The sequence below is a fragment of the Rhinoderma darwinii genome, chromosome 11, assembly GCF_050947455.1.
Source record: "Rhinoderma darwinii isolate aRhiDar2 chromosome 11, aRhiDar2.hap1, whole genome shotgun sequence".
Taxonomy (NCBI): domain Eukaryota; kingdom Metazoa; phylum Chordata; class Amphibia; order Anura; family Rhinodermatidae; genus Rhinoderma; species Rhinoderma darwinii.
The window spans coordinates 18,219,048-18,243,783 of NC_134697.1; the positions used below are offsets into that span (position 1 = coordinate 18,219,048).

General features: G+C 44.9%; 1 protein-coding gene and 1 long non-coding RNA gene across 3 annotated transcripts in view; one reads left to right on the plus strand and one right to left on the minus strand.

Annotated features, from left to right (window-relative positions):
• PYROXD2 (pyridine nucleotide-disulphide oxidoreductase domain 2) overlaps positions 1-24,736 on the minus strand; it is a 75,472-nt gene that overhangs the window by 40,502 nt on the left and 10,234 nt on the right. For both annotated transcript variants that reach the window (XM_075843077.1, XM_075843078.1), the window contains exons 3-8: positions 13,383-13,402; positions 12,332-12,425; positions 5,600-5,673; positions 1,796-1,948; positions 823-976; positions 463-524 (exon numbers count right to left, since the gene is read on the minus strand). In XM_075843077.1, the coding sequence (XP_075699192.1) occupies positions 463-524; positions 823-976; positions 1,796-1,948; positions 5,600-5,673; positions 12,332-12,425; positions 13,383-13,402 (557 nt within the window). The remainder of the gene's footprint in view (positions 1-462; positions 525-822; positions 977-1,795; positions 1,949-5,599; positions 5,674-12,331; positions 12,426-13,382; positions 13,403-24,736) is intronic.
• LOC142664114 (uncharacterized) lies at positions 4,964-12,605 on the plus strand. The gene is made up of 2 exons (XR_012851201.1): positions 4,964-5,023; positions 12,280-12,605. It is a non-coding gene; the product is annotated as an uncharacterized LOC142664114 (long non-coding RNA).

A 24,736-nucleotide genomic window follows, 5' to 3' on the forward strand; every position in this document is an offset into this window, starting at 1 on the left:
TACTTTTATAGAGGACCTGTCACTAGGTCATATAAGTTGAACTGTTATCCTACCTGAATAGCGCTGCCTCTCTGATTCCAGCACTGTTTTCCTTTTTTTCCTAGACCCCCCTGTTCCAGAGATATGGGCCACTGTTGTGTTGGCTCCCTACATGCTAATTTGCTCTAGTTAGCCAACGGGGTGGAGCTAGCATCCCTGCCTCTGATGCCAACCAATCAGCACGAGGCAGTTTGAGGGTAGTTCACGCCCTGCTGGCTAACTACAGAAAATTAGCATATAGGGAGCCAACATAACAGTGGGCCATATCTCTGGAATGGTGGGGTCCAGGAAGAAAGGAAAAACAGCGCTGGAATCAGGGAGACAGCGCTATTCAGGTCAGTAAACTAGTGCAACTTATATGACCTAGTGACAGGTCTTCTTTAATACATACATGCATAGCACTTGGTATGTACATTTTCTTACCTTGGATATTGGAGCAGTAAGGACTTCGTAATATTTCGGTAGTTGACTCCCCAGTGTAATTCCTACCATGAGCAGAATGAGCAAGAAGAATGAGGGTCAAGGTTACTAATAATTCTGTATGTGATGTCATATATTACGCCTGCGTCCTATCATATTACATTGGTGTACAACTACTATTAGCCTGAAAATCAATAGGTAGTATAAATTTACACCGAAATAATGTCTCCCACATATAATGTCATTTGTCGCCTGCCATTCATAAAAAAAGGGACTAATGCTCTCATAGAGGCCAATGCCACACATGCCGCTCACTGCCCGGCTTATTGGCTACAATGGCTTAGAGGAAACAAAGCCACACACCTGCTTTTAGTAATGGACGTAGTGTTTTAAGGGACTTCAGTTTTGTCGTCAGGGGCCCCTGAGCTATGGCTGCTGTGTCTGCAGGGGGTGCATCAAGAAGAGGGTCTATAGCGGATACCAGACGATTCATAAAATGCTCATATTTTGGATAAGCCTATAGAGGGATTTAAAAAAGTTAAAATAGATTCATCAATCAAGATCCCTGTGTACATATTCCTTATATGTGGATGAGACAAAAGTAAACACCCCCTCCGCAGTCATGATTAAAGAGGACATGTCACTGTGTCATATAAGTTGAGCTGGTAATTGATCTGAATAGTGCTGTCTCCCTGATTCCAGAAACTGACATAAATTATAGCAGAAATCTACACCAGCCAGAGATTTCATTTAGTGTCGCACGGACAGTCAAAGATGCAAGAAATTTATTAAGAGACGTGTGCCTATCAACAAAAATTTGTCGCATCTTACTGGATTGTTTTGTATTAAGATTGGTGTAGTCTTAAAGGGTAACTAAACATTCCACAAACTTCTGACATTGCATAGTGACATGTCAGAAGTTTTGATTGCTGGGGGTCCGAGTACTGAGACCCCCACCAATCGCTAAAACTAAGTGGCAGGTTTGCTCGTGTGAGCGCTGAGAAGCTTCGTGTCTTTTCGGCTTTTTTCCGGAAATCAATGTATCGGAGTTCGGACTCAATAGAAAGTCTATGAGCCCGTACTCCGATACATCGGCTTTCCAGAAAAAGTCGAACAGAAACGAAGCGGCTGAGCGCTTCTGCCGCTTCATTTCAGCGATTGGTGGGGGTCTCAGAACATTTTACTATACAATTAATAATCTTTATTTGCATAAAACTGGGAAAAACATTTACTGCCCTGAGCACATTGTAGGCTGTGATTTTTTTCTTTTGAGAACATACTGTACTATGGTTGGCCCAGTCAAATGTGCTTTCATTGTGACCAACACATACAATACCTCTGCATCTTTTTGAGAAAATGTGGCTATCTGCCTTTGGTTTTCAGCCATATCTACTCCCAGAAGAAGAAACCTTGGAGGAGTTCCGGCCACATCTTCTAATAATGGAGTGAATGAATGGGGATCTCTAAAATAAATTTTCAGTCCATGTCTCTACAATACAGAAAGCAGAAAAATCTGGTGTAATATTGTGTAACATGAGATCCAATGATCCACCCCCGCAAAACTGCTGCCCCACCAGGTCATTTCAATAATCCTGCACTTTGGTAAGCCCAAGTATGCCGAAAGTACTATAGACAAGAAAAATGGACGAAAAAAAAATGCCATACCTAGAGCATGCTGCGTGTTAAAAAAACGTTAAAAAAGTTAAAAAGTTTAAAGAGTCTCTGTCACCACATTATAAGTGCGCTATCTCCTAGATAATGTGATTGGCGCTGTAATGTAGAGAACAGTGGTTTTTATTTTGAAAAACAATCAATTTTGAGCAAGTTATGAACAATTTTAGATTTATACTAATGGCTTTCTTAATGGGCGTGTTTTTACTTTTTTACCAACTGGGCTGCAACAGTAACTGGGCAGTGGCCAGCAGTACTCGCAACACAGCGTGATCTCGCGAGATCACGCTGTGCTGTCAGATACACCCACATTAACTTTACTGACGTGTCTTGAGAGTGAATAGACATCACCTCCAGCCAGGACGCGATGTCTATTCACACTCCCGACACTTCGGTAAAGTTTCTGTGAATGACAGATCTGCGTGATCTCGGGAGATCACGCCGTGCTATTTGAGTAAGTCCCCAAGAAACTTTACCGAAGTGTTGGGAGTGTGAATAGACATCGCGTCCTGGCTGGAGGTGATGTCTATTCACTCTCAAGACACCTCGGTAAAGTTAATATGGGTGTATGTGACAGCACAGTGTGATCTCGCGAGATCACGCTGTGTTTTGCGAGTACTGCTAAAAATGAATGGAGACAAGTGTATGACGACGCTGATTGGTCACTGATTTGTCAGCGTCATACACTCCTCTGTACAACGCCCAGTTGGTCATTAAGAAACTAATTAGCATAAATCTAAAATTCTTCATAACTTGCTCAGAAATGATCGTTTTTCAAAATAAAAACCACTGCTGTTATCTACATTACAGCGCCGATCAGATTATGTAGGAGATAGGGCACTTATAATCTGGTGACAGAGCCTCTTTAACACCGAAAAGTCAGCAAAGTGCAACAAACAAAAAATCATTGTATTTTAGTACATTGTATATTTTACTACAGATTTTCAGCCAACAACTAGCCGCAGCGTTTTTCGCCAAAAAACACAGGAAAAAAACAGAACAAATGCCACAAAAAACGTGGCCGCTTAAGAGTCAGGATCATACACACAGTTTTGATGCAAAACACAGGAGTGGACTCTAAGGTCTCATGCACACGACCGTAGATTTCGTTCGTAATTACTGACCCATTTCTATGGCCGACGGACACGTTCCCGTATATTTACGGGAAGGTGTCCGTGCCGTAGAACGGCTCCGCAAAAGATAGGACATGTCCTATATTTTGATTTTTACAACCGTGCTCCCATACTTTATATGGCTGTCCCAGCCGTGCCCATAATTACGGACTGTGATTACGGGCACGGTCGTGTGCATGGGGCCTAAAGAAAGGAGATGTGTCAGCCTTTTTTTTTTTATACCCTTCCTTCCTTTTGGATCAACTTCTGGCTTTGGCTAGAAAAATGGAGCCAAAAACTGCATGTGTGATCCCGGCCTTACAATGTATTTTCATGTGGAGATTTCTGGCATTTTTTTGCCCTAATTTGTGCAAGATCGTTGCATAAAACCCCCACAACCTTTCCGCAAAACCGCTGTTGTTTTGGGTAACTATCAGCAATGTTGCAAAAAAAATTTGAAAAAAATAATTTGACATGTGTGAATACACCACAATCGTTCTTAGAGATGAGAGTTTACTACAACTGTATCCAGTCTAGACAATCCTAGGTCTGCCACTGGATGTAAACACGTTTAATGTTGCCATTCACTGACAGCAAGCAGATCTTGAAAAAAAAATTAGGACTTGAAGCACAAAGTATATTAGAAAGTTGCTGGACTTTTTATTATTATGAGATGATTAAGTTGAGTTTAAATACTAGCGGAAACCCCTTTAAGGTCATGGAGAGGCTACAAGTTGATTCTTCATACTTTACACACACACACACACACACACACACACACACACACACACACACACACACACACACACACACACACACACACACATATATATATATCCTGCATTCAGCACTGTACTAGGACGAGCCGGAACCTGACTACTCAGCTTGTTAGTAGCTGTACCTGAGTAAAAAATACCCAGCTTTCATGAATTTGTAGTTGTACACTGGACAATTGCTTATACAACAATTCCCTAAATATTTCTATGATCAGAATCGCAGGACAGTGGTGGGAGGAGTACACAAGCTGAATGCAGGCCACCATTTATAGTAGACTGTATTCTGCTTACAGCACACTATAGGCTGCCATAAAACAGGATGGCCCCCATTTATTAATAATGAAGTATTATGGGCCATAACATCCGATGCCCGGAGGCAGCCAGAGCGGCTTAACGGTGCGAGGTCTGGGTGTCGGACCCACACCAATGATATACTGATGACCTATCCGTTGGATAGGTCATCAGTTGTGGACAACCTCTTTAATATACATGTGTTTTTTTGTGCCTGTATTATGACATAATTTTGTTTTTATCATCCCTGTACTATGACATCACTATGTTTATTATCCCTTTACTGGGACATCACTGTGTTTATTATCCCTTTACTGGGACATCACTGTGTTTATTATCCCTTTACTATGACATCACTATGTTTATTATCCCTTTACTGGGACATCACTGTGTTTATTATCCCTTTACTGGGACATCACTGTGTTTATTATCCCTTTACTGGGACATAACTGTGTTTATTATGCCATCAATATGTTTACTAGTCCGGTATTATTACATTAACCCTGTCGTGTGACATCACTGTGTGCATTATTTCCATACTGTGACATCACTGTGTGCCGGAACCCTTAGCTATGACTTCACAGTGTTTATTATCCCTGCACTGTGACATCACTGTGTTTACTATATATTTTTTGCATTATTCAAATTCTGTGACATAACTAGAACTAAGAATTATTCCTGTGCAGTGACATCATTGTGTGCTTTTCCAGGAGTGTAAGTATATGAGGTGCAGCGGTTGTAGTTAAGGACAAGGAGGTTACAAGAACTGGTGTTGTGATGGTCATTTTTTAAGAAGTGACAACAGGAAGTGCAGCCATATTGGTTATCTCTTATACCATCAGTTTCTAAAAAGTTAATTAAAAAAATAACGACCACTTCTTGTTATTACTTCTGCAAAAATGGCTGCTGCAACACAGTTAAAAAAACATAATTACCAAACATAAAACACTACATTGTATGACATTCCGCACCTGTACATTGTATCTCTTGTCCGTCATGCCAATACTTTCCAATTGCTACATACACATAAAGCAGGATCTTATTGTATGGAGAGAAGCAGACTGTACCACAATGTCCCCCATTGGGGGAGAATTTGTTTAGCAATGTCTGGTAGTGTCCGGTGTGTCTGGCAGCCGCTTATCTCCCTTCCTCTATTAAAACGGCATACTCACAAGTTAGATGGGCTTAAATGTATGAACAGCCGGCTTCACACGCATCACAATACATACTGGGAATAAGCCAATAATAGCTAAAGAAATAAAGGTCACCTGCAAGTGATACAAGACTCACCTTTAGTTCCAGGTCTTTGTAAATCTGTGGTCTTAGGAGACTGAGGAGATAGGACGCTCTCGAGAACTTAAAACCTATTATATAGTAATTAATAATAATTAAAGTCCTAGAATGATCCAGCAATTCTTTATTTGAGCACTGTATGACACTATCATTTGACACTGTATGACACTATTATTTCGACAAATTGGACTCTGTATGGCACTATTATTTGGATTCTGTATGGAACTATTATTTGATACTGTATGGCACTATTGTTTGAATACTGTATGGCACTATTGTTTGGATACTGTATGGCACTATTTGATACTGTATGGCACTATTTGATACTGTATGGCACTATTATTTGATACTGTATGACACTATTGTTTGGACTGTGTATGACACTATTATTTGGACAAAATGGACTCTGTATGGCACTATTGGTGGACACTGTATGGCACTATTTGATACTGTATGGCACTATTGTTTCGATTCTGTATGGCACTATTATTTGATACTGTATGGCAATATTGTTTGGACACTGTATGGCACTATTTGATACTGCATGGCACTATTATTTGATACTGTATGACACTATTATTTGATACTGTATGACACTATTATTTGGACAAATTGGACTCTGTATGTGTAATGGCAGGAAGGAGGTGAAGGGAACAAGTGAGCCCTAATCTACCCACCGCCCTGTCCCTGCCTACTACAACGACCCGCCCTAGGCGACGGGGTACAACTTGGCGGCGGTCCCTACGCTGTCTAAGTGCAAGGAGTACAAACAGGGAACACGCAAGACCGGCCAGTAGCCCACGGAACGCCGCGAGGAAACGGAGCGGTGAATGAGCCAGTCAGGATCAGGAAGTAGTGGAGTATACAAACGGGAGCACGGAGCAGAAGCAAGCCAGGGGCAGAGCAACGCAGGATAAACGGAACTGAAGCAAGGCAGAAGCACGGCAGAAGCAGGCTGGAGCAAGGCAGCAGTGGGGCCAGGAATCCAAGAAGAATAACAAGCAAGGAGGAAGAGAAAACGGCAGGTATAAATGGACAGGGGGCGGAGCTAACTCTGACTGACCAGGCCGCGATAGGCTCTCCCATTCCTGAGCCTGCCACCCTGATTGGTGGGAGCAGGTGTCCGTCTCAGAGGTCTGGCCTCAGGTGTCGACTGATTAATCCTGGGAGTATACCCAGACGTAGTGCCTGGCAGATCCTTTACAGTACTCCCCCTTTTATGAGGGGCCACCGGACCCTTACTAAGAGGACCCGGTTTAGTGGGGAAGAGAAGGTGGAACCTCCTGATCAATACCCCAGCGTGAACATCTCGAGCAGGTACCCAAGTCCTCTCCTCCGGCCCGTATCCTCTCCAATGGACCAGGTACTGGAGGGAGCCCTGGATCATCCTACTGTCCACAATCTTGGCCACCTCGAATTCCACCCCCTCAGGGGTGAGAACGGGAACAGGAGGTTTCCTCGAGGGGGACCAGGACGGGGAGCAGCGTTTCAGGAGGGAGGCATGGAAGACGTTGTGTATGCGAAAGGATGGGGGCAGCTCCAGACGGAAGGATACAGGGTTGAGGACTTCAATGACCTTATAAGGTCCAATAAATCGGGGAGCAAACTTCCTGGACGGGACCTTAAGGCGCAAGTTCCTCAACGACAACCACACCAGATCCCCGACGACAAACCGGGGGTTAGCAGAACGTCTACAATCAGCCTGAATCTTTTGTACGCTCTGGGACGCCTCTAGGTTCTTCTGAACCTGGGCCCAGACTGTGCACAGTTCCCGATGAACGTCCTCTACCTCGGGATTATTGGAACAACCAGGGGAAACGGAGGAGAACCTAGGATTAAACCCGAAATTACAGAAAAACGGGGAGACCCCTGACGAGTTACTGACCCAGTTATTCGGGGAAAATTCGGCGAGGGGAAGGAATGAGACCCAATCAAATTGACAGTCAGAAATGAAACACCTTAAATATTGTTCCAGGGATTGGTTAGTCCTTTCCGTTTGGCCATTAGAATTCGGGATGGAAGGCGGAGGAGAAGGATAGATCAATCTCCAACTTTTTACAAAAAGCTCTCCAAAATAAGGAAACAAATTGTACCCCTCTGTCCGAAACGATATTGACTGGGGCCCCATGGAGACTCAGAATGTGTTTCACAATCAAAGAAGCTAACGTCTTGGCGTTAGGTAGTTTCTTAAGGGGCACAAAGTGGCACATCTTGCTGAAGCGGTCTACTACAACCCACACCACCGACTTGCCCTGAGATGGAGGCAAATCGGTGATAAAATCCATGGAGATATGGGTCCAAGGTCTCTGGGGAATGGGCAAGGAACGTAGTAAGCCCGCAGGTCGGGACCTAGGGGTCTTGGACCTAGCAGAGACCTCACAAGCGGCGACGTAAGCCCTAACGTCTTTAGGCAACCCAGGCCACCAATAGTTTCTGGTAATAAGGAGTTTGGTACCCAAGATGCCAGGATGACCAGATAGAGCGGAGTCATGGTTTTCCCTGAGTACCCTTAGCCGGTATTGCAGGGGGACAAACAGTTTGTCCCCAGGGAGGTTCCCGGGAGCTGAACCTTGATCAGCCACGATGTCAGAGGCTAAGTCAGAATCAGTGGCAGAAACAATTATACCAGGGGGTAAAATACAAGCAGGATCCTTCTCAGAAGGAGGATTAGCCATGAAACTACGTGACAGTGCATCAGCCTTAATATTTTTGGACCCAGCCCTATAGGTAACCAAGAAATTAAATCTGGTAAAGAATAGTGCCCAACGAGCTTGTCTAGGATTAAGCCTCCGGGCAGATTCTAGGAAAACCAGATTCTTGTGGTCAGTAAGGACCGTTACCTGGTGTCTGGCCCCCTCCAAGAAGTGACGCCACTCTTCAAAAGCCCATTTAATGGCTAAAAGTTCGCGGTTGCCAATATCATAGTTACACTCTGTGGGTGAAAACTTCCTAGAGAAGTAAGCACAGGGGCGGAGATGGGTGAGGGAGCTGGTACCCTGGGACAAGACGGCCCCCACTCCCACCTCGGACGCGTCAACCTCCACAATAAATGGCTCCCTTTGGTTGGGCTGAACCAGCACGGGGGCCGAGATAAAGCACTTCTTGAGGGTCTCAAAAGCCTGGACGGCCTCAGGGGGCCAATGGAGGACATCAGCACCCTTGCGAGTGAGGTCCGTAAGAGGCTTAGCGACGACCGAGAAGTTGGCAATAAATCTCCTGTAATAGTTAGCGAACCCCAAAAAACACTGTAGCGCCTTCAGGGAGGCAGGTTGGACCCATTCCGCCACAGCCTGAACCTTAGCAGGGTCCATGCGGAATTCATGAGGAGTGAGGATTTGACCTAAAAATGGTATCTCCTGTACCCCAAACACACATTTTTCGGTCTTCGCAAACAGATTGTTTTCCCGAAGGACCTGGAGGACCTTCCTGACATGCTCCACGTGCGAGGACCAGTCCTTGGAAAACACCAGTATGTCATCAAGGTACACTACAAGAAAATTACCCAGGTAATCTCAGAATTTCATTAATAAAATTCTGGAAGACGGCAGGGGCATTACACAACCCAAAGGGCATGACTAGGTATTCGAAATGACCTTCGGGCGTGTTGAACGCAGTTTTCCACTCATCCCCCTCTTTGATGCGGATAAGGTTATATGCCCCCAGTAGATCGAACTTAGAGAACCATTGGGCCCCCTGAACCTGATTAAAAAGATCCGGAATCAAAGGAAGGGGATACTGGTTCCTTACTGTGACCTTATTCAAGTTCCGATAATCAATGCACGGCCTAAGACCACCATCCTTCTTCCCCACGAAGAAGAAGCCAGCACCTACAGGAGAAGTCGAGGGGCGAATGAAACCCTTGGCCAGGCATTCTTGGATATACTCCCTCATAGCTTTACGTTCAGGACATGAAAGATTAAATATCCTCCCCTTAGGAAGCTTGGCACCAGGCACCAAATCGATGGCGCAATCGTAATCTCTATGAGGGGGCAACACCTCGGAGGCCTCCTTAGAAAACACATCAGCGAAGTCCTGAACAAACTCAGGAAGCGTGTTTACCTCCTCCCGGGGAGAAATAGAGTTAACCGAAAGACATGACATCAGGCAATCACTACCCCAATTGGTGAGATCCCCAGTATTCCAATCAAACGTGGGATTATGCAGCTGCAACCAGGGAAGACCTAATACCAGATCGGACGATAATCCCTGCATCACCAGTACAGAGCACTGCTCCAAATGCATGGAGCCAACACGGAGTTCAAAAACAGGAGTATGCTGAGTAAAATAACCATTAGCAAGAGGAGTTGAGTCGATACCCACTACCGGGATAGGAGAAGGTAAATCAATAAAAGGCATTTTTAGAGACATAGCAAATTCCACAGACATGATATTAGCAGATGAGCCCGAATCCACAAAGGCACTGCCAGTGGCAGACCGGCCAGCAAACGAGACCTGAAAGGGAAGCAAAATCTTATTGCGTTTAGTATTAACGGGAAATACCTGTGCGCCCAAGTGACCTCCCCGATGATCACTTAGGCGCGGAAGTTTTCCGGCTGCTTATTCTTGCGCCTGGGACAGGTGTTCAGTAGATGCTTGTCGTCCCCACAATAGAAGCAGAGACCATTCTTCCTGCGAAACTCTCTACGTTGTCGAGGGGACATGGAGGCCCCGAGTTGCATAGGTACCTCCGAGTCCTCCGTGGAAGAGCGAGGAGACGGGACCTCGGGGGGAATCGCAGGGCAGTCAGTGGGGAAAACATTGAAACGTTCAAGCTCACGTTCCCTGAGACGTCGGTCAAGTCGTACTGCTAGGGCCATAACCTGGTCTAGGGAGTCAGAAGAGGGGTAGCTAACCAGCAGATCCTTCAAGGTGTCAGATAATCCTAACCTAAACTGGCACTTTAGGGCCGGGTCGTTCCACCGAGAAGCTACGCACCACTTTCTAAAATCAGAACAGTATTCCTCAACAGGTCTCCTACCCTGACGTAAGGTCACCAGCTGACTCTCGGCTAAGGCAGTCCTGTCAGTCTCGTCGTAAATGAGACCGAGGGCAGAGAAAAACCGATCAACGGAGGAAAGTTCAGGGGCGTCAGGAGCCAAGGAGAAGGCCCACTCTTGGGGCCCTTCCTGGAGTCGGGATATAATGATACCCACCCGCTGGTTCTCGGAACCTGAGGAGTGAGGTCTTAGGCGGAAATAAAGTCTGCAACTCTCCCGGAAGGAGAGAAAAGTCTTACGGTCCCCTGAGAACCGGTCAGGTAACTTGAGGTTGGGTTCTAAAGGGGAGGTGAGGGGTACTACAAAGGCAGCGTCAGACTGATTGACCCTCTGAGCCAGGGCCTGGACCTGTAGGGAGAGGCCCTGCATCTGCTTGGTCAGGGTCTCAAGGGGGTCCATGATAGCGTCAGCGTAGAAGAAATGGTAGACTAGGTAAGGGCTTGTTATTATGTAATGGCAGGAAGGAGGTGAAGGGAACAAGTGAGCCCTAATCTACCCACCGCCCTGTCCCTGCCTACTTGCAATGACCCGCCCTAGGCGACGGGGTACAACTTGGCGGCGGTCCCTACGCTGTCTAAGTGCAAGGGAGTACAAACAGGGAACACGCAAGGGAATACAGTAGCCCACGGAACGCCGCGAGGAAACGGAGCGGTGAATGAGCCAGTCAGGATCAGGAAGTAGTGGAGTATACAAACGGGAGCACGGAGCAGAAGCAAGCCAGGGGCAGAGCAACGCAGGATAAACGGAACTGAAGCAAGGCAGAAGCACGGCAGAAGCAGGCTGGAGCAAGGCAGCAGTGGGGCCAGGAATCCAAGAAGAATAACAAGCAAGGAGGAAGAGAAAACGGCAGGTATAAATGGACAGGGGGCGGAGCTAACTCTGACTGACCAGGCCGCGATAGGCTCTCCCACTCCTGAGCCTGCCACCCTGATTGGTGGGAGCAGGTGTCAGTTTCAGAGGTCTGGCCTCAGGTGTCGACTGATTAATCCTGGGAGTATACCCAGACGTAGTGCCTGGCAGATCCTTTACAGTATGACACTATTGTTTGGATTCTGTATGGAACTATTATTTGATACTGTATGGCACTATTGTTTGGACACTGTATGGCACTATTTGATACTGTATGGCACTATTTGATACTGTATGGCACTATTTGATACTGTATGGAACTATTATTTGATTCTGTGTGGCACTATTATTTTAGCACTGCAGGGCACTTTTATTTAGACACTGTGTGGCACTGTTATTTGGTCACTGTATGGCTTTCTTATTTGGACACTGTATAGTACTATTATTTGATACTGCATCGCACTATTTTTTAAGAACTGCATAGCACGAAACCTAAACAGAAGAATCCTAAAGGCCTACAGTGTCTCTTCTCCTGGACCGAATTCTGGTTTTGACTTGCAAAATCTGCAGCCAATCTGCACTGTATGAACAAGACCTAATTGTATGGATGTTTGTGCCCTAACTTTTTAGTTAAAGCGTTTAATTACATTTTTAATTTGCTTACATTTTTAAGTTTTTCATTTATTTGTTAAATGTTAATTTTTTTCCACTTTTTCTTTACTTAAATTAATCTCTTTTATTTGCATATTTATTTCTCTCTGGATGAAAACAGATGGCTTGTATTTTTATTATTATTGTAATGGTTTATTAATCTAAATACGATTTTTCCAGAACATTCAGCCCATTTTCAGGCAGGAAAATGCAAAATAACATAGAAATCCACCTGGAATAATCTCCTCAGTAACCGCTGCACCACCAATCACATGGCGCCTCTCAAGTACCGCACAGTTCACCCCAGATTTCTGCAGATACGCTGCCTACAGAACAAGAAGGCAAAAGAGGAGAATCAGTGACGGAGTTAATGTTTATTTATTACACATTATTTCAATAGCATCTACAATGTTTCCTGATGCTGACCATAAAATCCACTCACATTGATCTACTAATTTCACCACCTGAGGACTACACGCTAAAGGGAATGTAGCATCAGAAAATGACATCATATTTGAATTCAATTTTTATTCTGAAAGTATAAGAATGTTTTTTTTTGTTGTTTTTTTATGTGACTATCCATATAAAAAAAAAATCCAGACTTATTCTAGTTTTCACACTGGTCTCTAGAGCAGTAACAATAGGCTGACACTTCTGGTTTTCTGCAGCTCACTTGTCAGCTTTGCTGTATAGATTGGGACAGGATGAGCAGAGTCATTTCATTATGATTAGAGGGTGGGCAAGTTAGTTACAACTGTATTGTACTGCTGGAGGCCTAGTTGTGTCAGGATAGTAACACTATACACACAAATAATGCTCTGTTTGCATCTCCCCTGCCACTCCCTGGTCTCTGGGGTTGGGAGCTGTACTCCCTCACTTCCTAAAGAGTGTAATAATAAAAGACATTTCTCTGTCAATTAATTGACATTCATTGCATAAAGCAAAGATTTTCCACCACAGATTTTGCGGCAAATCTGCTGAAAATTTTTCATGTGTTACATGCAGATTTTGTCACGGATTTCACCCTTTGCATTACAAAAGGTAAAATCCACGGTCAAAATCTGTGGCATTTTCACAACAGAATTGACATGCAGCTCATTTAAAAACCTGCAGCATGCCCAGAATTATGCAGATTTTTTCCACTACATTTTTTTTGGAACCCCATCTATATGGATTGCACTGTAAATTGTTGCAGATTTTCAGCGCAGAATTCACACCAAAAATCTGCAACTCATTCTAGTACTATGTATAACTTATCAAACAAAATATGTAATAAAACATACCGCTACTAGGCCGTTGTGTCCTGCAAAGGAGAAAATACACAATTTACACATAGAATACTGAAGATTTTTTACATATACATGATGAATAATAATAAAAATAATAATAATAATAATAATAATAATATATAATGAAACGTTCTGCAACTTTCTAATATGTTTTGTATTTCAATCCCGTTTCAATCCCACCTTTTTCATTTTATTTATTTTATTATATTTTAATGTCCAATCGGTTGGGGCTGGCGGTACCCGGCCTGACTGTATCCTGGAAAGCCCTTGGCCACAGGGGAAAATCGACATCAGCTAGGAGCTGGCATAGATATTCGGAATAATTGACACCAGTTTCTGGCGTAACTTATAGTAAATTTGTAAGTCTGTGGCTGACCCCAACCCCGTTAACCAAGCTCAGCCCACTTTTTAGAAAAGTGGCGTGAGCTACGTAAATGGTCCAAAACTCACAATTTTCCCTGCAGCTGGGCAACTTTTGAGCTGTTTCCAACTTTTCTGCACCAAGAAACTGGAGTAGAAAAGATAATAATTTCGCCTCAATGCATATTAGAAATTTGCATTGCCATATACAGCAACTGTATTATACTTCAGAGCTGCATTCTAAATTCTGCTTAGGTGAACTTCTATAATGCAGTAAGACATTGATTTTCTGCTACACCAGATATTTTAGAGCTGTCACAGTTCAAGTGGTCATCATTGGAAACAGTCAACAAGCTTGCTGACACATTCCTGACACTTATGCTGAGCATAATGTAGGGGGGGGGGCAGTTAGTTTTCCTAAATCAGATCATTCTACAGTGTCTGGTGTTAACATGAATTTTCCCAGAATGCACATTACGTACCCCAGTAAGCTCTGTACAGACATTAATTCATGGAAGATTTCAGCTCTGGAGCTTTATGTAGTGTTTATACGCTGATACTAGATTAGCTTGTTTGCTACCATGTCTCTTGGTGAGTAATTTCGGGCACCATGGTAACACATACTCAATTTCACGTATCCTAAATTACTCTGGCAGTTCTGTACATTTATTTTTAAGACATATTTCCTGGAATGCTGAAAATATCTCGGGTTGCTGCAGAACAACACAATTATTCCCAGACTATAGCAGCTATAGAGCAAAATACATAAAGATAACGTCACACATGCCGAATGGCACCGTCTTTTTGCGGCTCTTAAATTAGGGATAAATGAAATTTAGCATGTGCTACCATGAAATTACTCACCATGAGATATGATGGCAAACGAGCTAATCCAATGACAGCGTATAAACACTACATACAGCTTCAGAGCTGAAATCTCCCATGGCTCAATGTCTGTACAGAGTTTACTGAGGCAATTTCCATTCTGGGAAATTTCATCTTTACACCAGACAAAGTACAATAATCTGACGGTGCCATTTAGGGGGTCACCTGTTCAGGGTCCTCATCTCTGGGGCAGAGTGGGGAGCGGTTACACAGAGCGTCTCTCTTGGGATGACCTGCCCGGTCCTGTTTTACACAGACACCTACATTGATTTGAATTGGCACTGTCCTGTGATGCTTAGATTGTACGGGACTACACGTTGAATGTCGGAGGCAAGATTGGTCAAGGATCCGCGAAAGGTTTTGGCATAGAGGCTATTGAGACCCATGGAGGCGCAGATCGTTTTTCTGCAAGGTTCAACCCCGCTTAGTACAAAAAAATGGGACAGGCTGTTGCAGAGGGTCGCCCGTCTGAGACCCACAGCGGCACAGGAGGACGGGCTGAAAGCCGACAGTCACCTTGGTGCAACCCCACCTGGTGGAACTCCTGTGAAGTCAAGATACCCGACCCTGGTTTAAAGGACCACACTAAACATTTGAACAAGCCGTTTCAACCTGAACAATAAGGGTATGTTCACACGCAGTGTTTTCAGACGTAATTCGGGCGTTTTACACCTCGAATTACGCTTGAAAAAACGGCTCCAATACACCTACAAACATCTGCCCATTGCTTTCAATGGGTTTTTACGGTGTTCTGTTCCCACGAGGTGTAATTTTACGCGTCGCTGTCAAAATACGGCGCGTAACAAGACGCCCGCGAAAAAGAAGTGCAGGACACTTCTTGGGACTTTTTGGAGCCGTTTTTCATTGACTCCTTTGAAAAACAGCTCCAATAATGTCCGTAAAATACGCAGCGAAAAACGCAAGTTGCTACAAAAACGTCCGAAAATCAGTAGCTGTTTTCGCCTGAAAAGAGCTCCGTATTTTCAGACGTTTTTGGTCACTGCGTGTGAACATGCCCTTAAACTGTTAACGTGCAATACTTTGTGATTCATTCGTAACCATCCGTAACACTTGGCCTAATGGATTTATAACACTTGTAGTAGAATGCAGGACTATAGTTTTATATGTCTATAGACAAGTCTTACTGATGTTCATACTGATGGCTTGGTCCTACAGGTTCCCCTCCCGGAAAATGATTCCCTTTTTTGATATACCCAAATTAAACCTGCATTATAAAAAAATAAAGAAAAAAAAATTGTATCCCCTTTCCCATATATCTTCTAAAAATGCCACCCAGCACTTTAGACTCATAGGCGCCTTCATATAATTTTGTATCAAAGCATAATGTTTTTTAAAAAGTGCTAGAGTCAGGTTTTTGGATTAAAATCTGATCCAAGCAGAGCCCGAGATGCACAGAACTGTCTAAATAAATGTTCAAGCGTTCATACATGTTACTTAGGCCTTATTCACACGAACGTGCTATACGTCGGTGCTATGTTAGTGAATGGGGCCGTTCGGACTGTCAGTGAATTTGACGCTGCATGAAACACACAACATATCCTATACTTGCCCGTGTTTTGCGCAGCACGCACCTATTGAAGTCAATCTGTGTGTGCTAATCGCGCACGGTACACGGAAGCACTGGGTGCCGCGCGTGATGCGCGATACAGTAGTAAAATAAATGAATGAAAACAGAAAAGCACCACATGCTTTTCTGTTTGTAAACATAAAACCAGAGTGTCATCATGATGTCGGCTGCGCGAAAATCACGCTGCCACGCACCATATGCTGATGACACACGGACCTTTTGCGCGCGAAACGCAGCATTTTTTGCGCGCGCAGAACGGACACGTCCGTGTGAATAAGGTCTTATGTCTAGGTCTACTTGCACATATCTTCACATATTCCCCAGTCACACATCCGAGTCATGGAGTCAACAAATGGCCTGAATAGGCACAGGGGGTGAATAGTTGTGCAACTGCTCATCTCCTCACACATTTAGTAGAGAGAAAAATTATCATGTCTCAATAGTAACCGGGCTGATAACATGAAAAAAGTTCCTTTATCACCCCTCTTCACTGAAAGGCTGTGCAGGCGGAGATGACAGTAAGGGCACGTTCACACGTGGCGGAATTGCTGTGGAAATCCGCAGCAGACCGTCTGTCCATTGGTTTCCACACCTCTTTAGTTATCTTCGTGCAGACGTTGCGGACAACTCCGCTGCGGACCATAGGCTGCGGTGCGGAATTTGGTGTCCGCAGCATACACTGGCTGTTGCGGACTTGATGCGGACTTGTGGCGGAATTTTTCCATTGACTTCAATGGAGTTGCAAAATTACGCAGTGAAATCCGCAGATGTTATGTGTGTTGCGTTGCGGATTGCTTTCACGAACAGGATATTTCATTATTCTGGCTGGACCTACAGTGGAGGAAATAAGTATTTGATCCCTTGCTGATTTTGTAAGTTTGCCCACTGTCAAAGTCATGAACAGTCTAGAATTTTTAGGCTAGGTTAATTTTACCAGTGAGAGATAGATTATATAAAAAATAAAAAGAAAATCACATTGTCAAAACGATATATATTTATTTGCATTGTGCACAGAGAAATAAGTATTTTATCCCCTACCAACCATTAAGAGTTCAGCCTCCTCCAGACCAGTAACACGCTCCAAATCAACTTGGTGCCTGCATTAAAGACAGCTGTCTTACATGGTCACCTGTATAAAAGACACCTGTCCACAGACTCAATGAATCAGTCTGACTCTAACCTCTACAACATGGGCAAGACCAAAGAGCTTTCTAAGGATGTCAGGGACAAGATCATAGACCTGCACAAGGCTGGAATGGGCTACAAAACCATAAGTAAGACGCTGGGTGAGAAGGAGACAACTGTTGGTGCAATCAGTGGCGTAACTACCGCGGTAGCAGCAGTAGCGGCTGCTACGGGGCCCGGGGCTTGAGGGGGCCCGTGCCGCCAGCCGACACGCCCTCCCAAATGCCCGGTGGCGCCGCTAGCAGCCGTTATGGCTGCTACAGGGGTAGCACCGCTACTGTGGGGCCCGCGCCACCGAGCCTTACACAGGCACTCTCATGCCTGTAGGTGTCGCTAGCACCGGAGGGGGCCCCGGTGCTAGCGGCAGCCAAATACATGTATTAGCACTGAATGGCCGGGCATGTTCCGTGCCTGACCATCCAGTGCCTTACAATGACACTGATTGGCTAGCGGCGCGATGACATCATCGCGCCGCTTCCATGCTTGGAAGGTGCTGATTGGCGGGGCAAGTCATTCTGCCCCGCCAATCAGCGTCATTGGAGGACGCTCGTTCAGCTCCTGCAGACATGCTCAGAAGAGAGCATGTCTGCATCGCCAGTGAACAGCGTGGGAATCGGAGAATGTGAGTATGTCAACTTTATATATTTTTTTCCTCATAAAAATGTGAATGGCATTATCTATAGTGGGGGGGTCTATCTACAGGGGGGGTCATCTTTATGTGGGCTATTATATATAGGGGGGTCTATATGTGGGGCAGTAGCTACAGGGGGTCTATATGTGGGGCAGTAGCTACAGGGGGGTCTATATGTGGGGGTGTGGGCCACTATATACAGGGGGGTCTATATGTGGGCCACTATATACAGGGGGGGGTCTATATGTGGGGCACTAGCTACAGGGGAGGTCTGTATGTGGGGATGTGGGCCACTATCTACAGGGGGGTCTATATGTGGGGCAGTATATGTGAGACACTATACAGGGGTGGGCTATATGTAGAGCACTATCTATAGGGGAGCTATTTTTTAGGGTACTTTCTATAGGGGTGGGCTATGTGTGGGACACTATATACAGGGGTGGGTTACCTGTGGGGCACTAGCAACAGGGTGGCTATATGTAGTGCACAGTCTACAGGGGTGGGCTATATGTGGGACAATATCTACAGAGGTGGGCTATACGTGGAGCACTAACTATAGGGGAAGCTATATGTAGGGCAGCACGGTGGCTCAGTGGTTAGCACTATTGCCTTGCAGCTCTGGAGTCCATATGTGGGCACTATCTACAGGGGCTTCTATGTAGGTCACTATCTACAGGGGGCACGGTGTGTGTGTGTGTGTGTGTGTGTGTGTGTGTGTGACAGTTATATTTAGAGGTGTTGAGAATTTTAACTTTGTTTATAGGTGCAGAAATGTTTTAAAACTGAGAAGCTGAAGACGTGATTCACTGAAGTGACAACTGAGTAAAAAATACCTTTTAATAGTAACTTGTTTTAAAAACAGGGGTAACACACCACTGTGACATAAGCCCCACCGTGAAAATTAAAAAATGTATTAAACAATAAACACTGAGTCATTCTGATACATAAATCTCAGTGTTTGTAACGATGTTTGTCTAGAATCAGCATATAACCAGGGCACAGCCGTAGTACAATCCCCAAAATAAAGCACAGGTGCCCGAGAGAATCGGATCTCCTAGCGCTGGGTGTAACACAATATGACTGTCCCCAATGCAGACATTCTATAAACAATAAACGACCCTACGCGTTTCAGATACTCATCCTCAGGGGTCCGTATCTTGGTAACTCTGGCCTCATCGCCAGCGATAGTAATGTTCAACAGCAGATATTCTGCTGTGCGTCACGGGAAGATGCACGTATCGATGTCAACGGCATACTTCATTGCAGGCGCTGGGTTACTATAAACGCCTAAACTCCACCCCTCGTATTGGCGGCAACACATGAACTGACCAATCAAAGCACCCTCCCGATTCGTGACACCTGCCCATGTGACCCCCCGCCGTCAGCTGACAACCAGGGGTCATCATCGGCCGCATCATACCGAACGCGCAGGCGCAGTAGAAGCCAAGGACGCGTCGCCCGGACTGCCAAACACGAGGAAGGTAAGCGCTACACGATATTGTATTATGAATATATCTTGCGGGACAGTTAAACACCGCAAGTGGGCTACCTCACAACGCAACTCCAGAGTAAATAAACACATTGTAAGGTGGACAAAATTGCTAAGTCCCTCGTATTGGGAAAAACTGACAAACGATCTCTTTAAGTGTCGGCTAACCAAAAAATGGCTATCACAAAAAATGTTGCCACTGTTAGAAGAGGCTCTACCACGGCCTCTATTTCTACCTCTTGCTCCTCCCCTAAATTTTTGTTTCCCACCACTACCACCAAAGAATGGGCCCACTCTTTCAGAGTCTGTTGTTTCGCTCTCTGATGTGGAAGGGTCAGATTCCCTCGGCCCCCTATTGGTCTGTTGATATTGCTGTTGTTGTGCATTAACAAAATCATACGCTTTTTTCTCCCTAAATTCCTGTAGATCTCTCTGGAATTGGAAGTGTTTACGCTCCTTTAGATGATTAGTGAACCTTTCTAAAGTTTGTTGGAGGACTTTGTCCCTTTTGTCAAAACCAGGGGTATCCACCAGGGATTTAGCTGCCTCAATCTCTTTTTTAAGCTCAGCACTAATAGAGTCAAACTGGACTTTTTCTTCCTCTACCAAAATCTGCATCAGCCTAAGTGAGCTCCCTGTGATCTCCTGTTCCCACCTTTCTTTTATATTAGCGGTTTTTAATCTTGATGCTGGGACAATGGGGACCCTGAGGCCTCTGGGAACTATCTTGTTCTTTAGATAATTTTCCAGACTCTGGATCTCCCACCAACTTCTAGTATAGTCTTTATGCAATCTATTAAGGTTTTTGAAGGTAGATTTAAGAGATGCACCCTGAACTGTATACACCAGTTCACATTCAGAAAAGACACTTTTAGCCTCACTCATCCACCCTTCTGTGTGGTAGCTGTAAAGCCTGTGATTTTATTTTCAAAGGGAATAGCTTTACCAGTGTTGTTACACAGAAAAAATACAATATTCGGGATTATGTCAATTGCAAGACAGCGGGGGTGGTTTACCTAATTACATGCCCATGCCCCCTAAATTATGTGGGTAAAACAGTACGACAATTTCGTCGTCGCATTAGGGAGCATGTTGGAGATATTATCCATGTTAAGGACACCCCAATATCTAAGCACGTGCATGCTAAACATCAAGGCCAGGCAGCATGTTTAAAGTTTCAAGCAATAGAACTTGTTAGACCCCCTAAAAGAGGAGGGGACTGGGACAACCTGATTTTACGTAAAGAAGCACAATGGATCCATAGACTGGAATGTCTACAACCAGCTGGTCTTAATGAGCAGACTAACTATACATGTTTTATCTAATATGCGATACCATTCCCCTGTAGGTGGCTTACCTTTACTAGGTTGCCTTTAGGGTGGATGAGTCTTTATCTGCATTATGTAACATTTTTTGTGATAGCCATTTTTTGGTTAGCCGACACTTAAAGAGATCGTTTGTCAGTTTTTCTTAATATGAGGGACTTAGTAATCTTGTCCACCTTACATGTGTTTATTTACTCTGGAGTTGCGTTGTGAGGTAGCCCACTTGCGGTGTTTAACTGTCCCGCAAGATATATTCATAATACAATATCGTGTAGCGCTTACCTTCCTCGTGTTTGGCAGTCCGGGCGACACGTCCTTGGCTTCTACTGCGCCTGCGCGTTCGGTATGATGCGGCCGATGATGACCCCTGGTTGTCAGCTGACGGCGGGGGGTCACATGGGCAGGTGTCACGAATCGGGAGGGTGCTTTGATTGGTCAGTTCATGTGTTGCCGCCAATACGAGGGGTGGAGTTTAGGCGTTTATAGTAACCCAGCGCCTGCAATGAAGTATGCCGTTGACATCGATACGTGCATCTTCCCGTGACGCACAGCAGAATATCTGCTGTTGAACATTACTATCGCTGGCGATGAGGCCAGAGTTACCAAGATACGGACCCCTGAGGATGAGTATCTGAAACGCGTAGGGTCGTTTATTGTTTATAGAATGTCTGCATTGGGGACAGTCATATTGTGTTACACCCAGCGCTAGGAGATCCGATTCTCTCGGGCACCTGTGCTTTATTTTGGGGATTGTACTACGGCTGTGCCCTGGTTATATGCTGATTCTAGACAAACATCGTTACAAACACTGAGATTTATGTATCAGAATGACTCAGTGTTTATTGTTTAATACATTTTTTAATTTTCACGGTGGGGCTTATGTCACAGTGGTGTGTTACCCCTGTTTTTAAAACAAGTTACTATTAAAAGGTATTTTTTACTCAGTTGTCACTTCAGTGAATCACATAATTAATTTTTTCATATTGTGGGAGCACAATCAGATTTTCTATCAAACTAAACAGTGAATTGAGAAGCTGAAGACATCTAAACGGAAAACTGCAGAAATGGGTCATGGCCGGGTGAAATCCATCATAGATGTCTGAACCGGAGGGAGAAGAAAAGAACTAGAATCTGAGACGTCACCGGTGAGTCACTTAATGTAAATGTTTATTCTGCCTCTAATCATTAATGTAGTCACTGTATGATCTGCAGCGAGATGATGGGTGGTATGATTTTTTTTTGTGAAACCGCATCTCCCAGCATATCCTTATCATTGTTTCGGCCATGCTGGGAGCTGTAGTTTTACGCCGTACAAACCTATGCGCAGTGGCGTAACTACCGCTATAGCAGCCGTAGCGCCTTCTACAGGGCCTGCAGCATGAGGGGGCCCGTGCCACCCGCCGGCACGGCCCCTCCCATGGCCGCAGGCTCCGCTAGCAGCCGCTATGGCTGCTACAGCGCGACGCCACTGAAGGGGTTGTTCCTACAAAAGACATGCATCCCCTAACCACAGGATAGGGGATACATGTGGGATCGCTGGGACGCCCAGCGATGAGGAGAACGGGGGACCGAAAGTCCCCCCTAAGTTCTCCATGACAAACCTCGGACTTCCGTAGTCTGTCTGCAGCTCCATGGAAATGACTTGCGCACCGGTCGTGCTTGTGCGCATGCGTGACCAGCGCTCCTTTCATTTTTATTGAACTGCGCAGACGCCGGAAGTCCGAGGTTAGTCATGGAGAACTTCGGGGGACTTTCGGTCCCCCGTTCTCCTTATCGCTGCCAGCGATCACACATGTATCCCCTATCCTGTGGATAGGGGATGCATGTCTTTTGTAGGACAAACTATAGGCCGTTTGTTTTTTTGGGGGGGTCTGTATGGCGTAATCTACAGAGGGGGCTGTATGGCGTTATCTACAGAGGGGGTCTGTATGGTGTTATCTAAAGAGGGGGCTGTGTATGGTGCTATCTATAGGTGGGCGCTGTGTGGTGGAATCTATAGGGAGGCACTATCTACAAGGGGGGGGGGTTGTGTGATACCCAGCAGAGGGGGGGGGCCCAGTCAAAAGTTTGCTATGGGGCCCAGTCTTTCCTAGTTACGCCCCTGGGTGCAATAGTAAGAAAATGGAAGACATACAAAATGACTGTCAATCGACATCGATCTGGGGCTCCATGCAAAACCTCACCTCGTGGGGTATCCTTGATCCTGAGGAAGGTGAGAGCTCAGCGGAAAACTACACGGGGGGAACTTGTTAATGATCTCAAGGCAGCTGGGACCACAGTCACCAAGAAAACCATTAATAACACATTACGCCGTAATGGATTAATATCCTGCAGTGCCCGCAAGGTCCCCCTGCTCAATAAGGCACATGTACAGGCCCGTCTGAAGTTTGCAAATGAACATCTGGATGATTCTGAGAGTGATTGGGAGAAGGTGCTGTGGTCAGATGAGACTAAAATTGAGCTCTTTGGCATTAACTCAACTCGCCGTGTTTGGAGGAAGAGAAATGCTGCCTATGACCCAAAGAACACCGTCCCCACTGTCAAGCATGGAGGTGGAAACATTATGTTTTGGGGGTGTTTCTCTGCTAAGGGCACAGGACTACTTCACCGCATCAATGGGAGAATGGATGGAGCCATGTACCGTCAAATCCTGAGTGACAACCTCCTTCCCTCCACCAGGACATTAAACTTACAGCCAAGAAACTTACAGCCAAGGCAACAAAGGAGTGGCTCAAAAAGAAGCACATTAAGGTCATGGAGTGGCCTAGCCAGTCTCCAGACCTTAATCCCATCGAAAACTTATGGAGGGAGCTGAAGATCCGAGTTGCCAAGCGACAGCCTCGAAATCTTAATGATTTACAGATGATCTGCAAAGAGGAGTGGGCCAAAATTCCATCTAACATGTGTGCAAACCTCATCATCAACTACTAAAAATGTCTGACTGCTGTGCTTGCCAACAAGGGTTTTGCCACCAAGTATTAAGTCTTGTTTGCCAAAGGGATCAAATACTTATTTCTCTGTGCACAATGCAAATAAATATATATAATTTTGACAATGTGATTTTATTTTTATTTTTTATATAATCTATCTCTCACTGGTAAAATTAACCTAGCCTAAAAATTCTAGACTGTTCATGTCTTTGACAGTGGGCAAACTTACAAAATCAGCAAGGGATCAAATACTTATTTCCTTCACTGTATATGTTTCGAGGTCTATAGCCAGACTGAGATGGAATGTTTTAAAAGACAGCAGGAAGTACTCTTCACCTCAATCCGCAACGACTAATCCGCAGCATTTTACTTCACATTTTAGGCAAAGGCGCAACGGAATCTGCAACGCAGATTATGTGCGGCATTGATGCGGACAGTGTCTGCAGAAAAGAAATCCGTTATGTATGAACATGCCCTTACAGGCTGTGATCTTTCTTCCTGCTCTTACTTGCAGCTCCTCCTTCCTCCTCTCTCTCCTACACACACAGAACATCACATATTATATACTTTGGCAGTAAAAGGGTTAAAGATAGTTTCTGTGGATAAAACAAAAATTGGCATGCTGTGCAAAATGTTAAAATAATAAAGCAACATATAAGTTATAGTGATGTCACTAGGCGGCCATGACTGCCCGACCGCCAGATCACGTGACGTGAAGACGCCTTGACCCAGGCAGGTAAACAAAGATGCAACAGGGGACCCAACAACGGCAGTGGGGGAGTAGTGAGGAATTCTAAAGGTAAGTATATAGAGAGGTTTATTACTTTAACATTGTGGACAGTGTAAAGTCTAAGATCTGCTAATACCGTTGGTACCTGTGTTATGAAAGCCCAAATGCCTTACTTACCTGGGGTCCTGTAATACATTGGGGGTTCTCCGGACCTGCTTCCTCTAC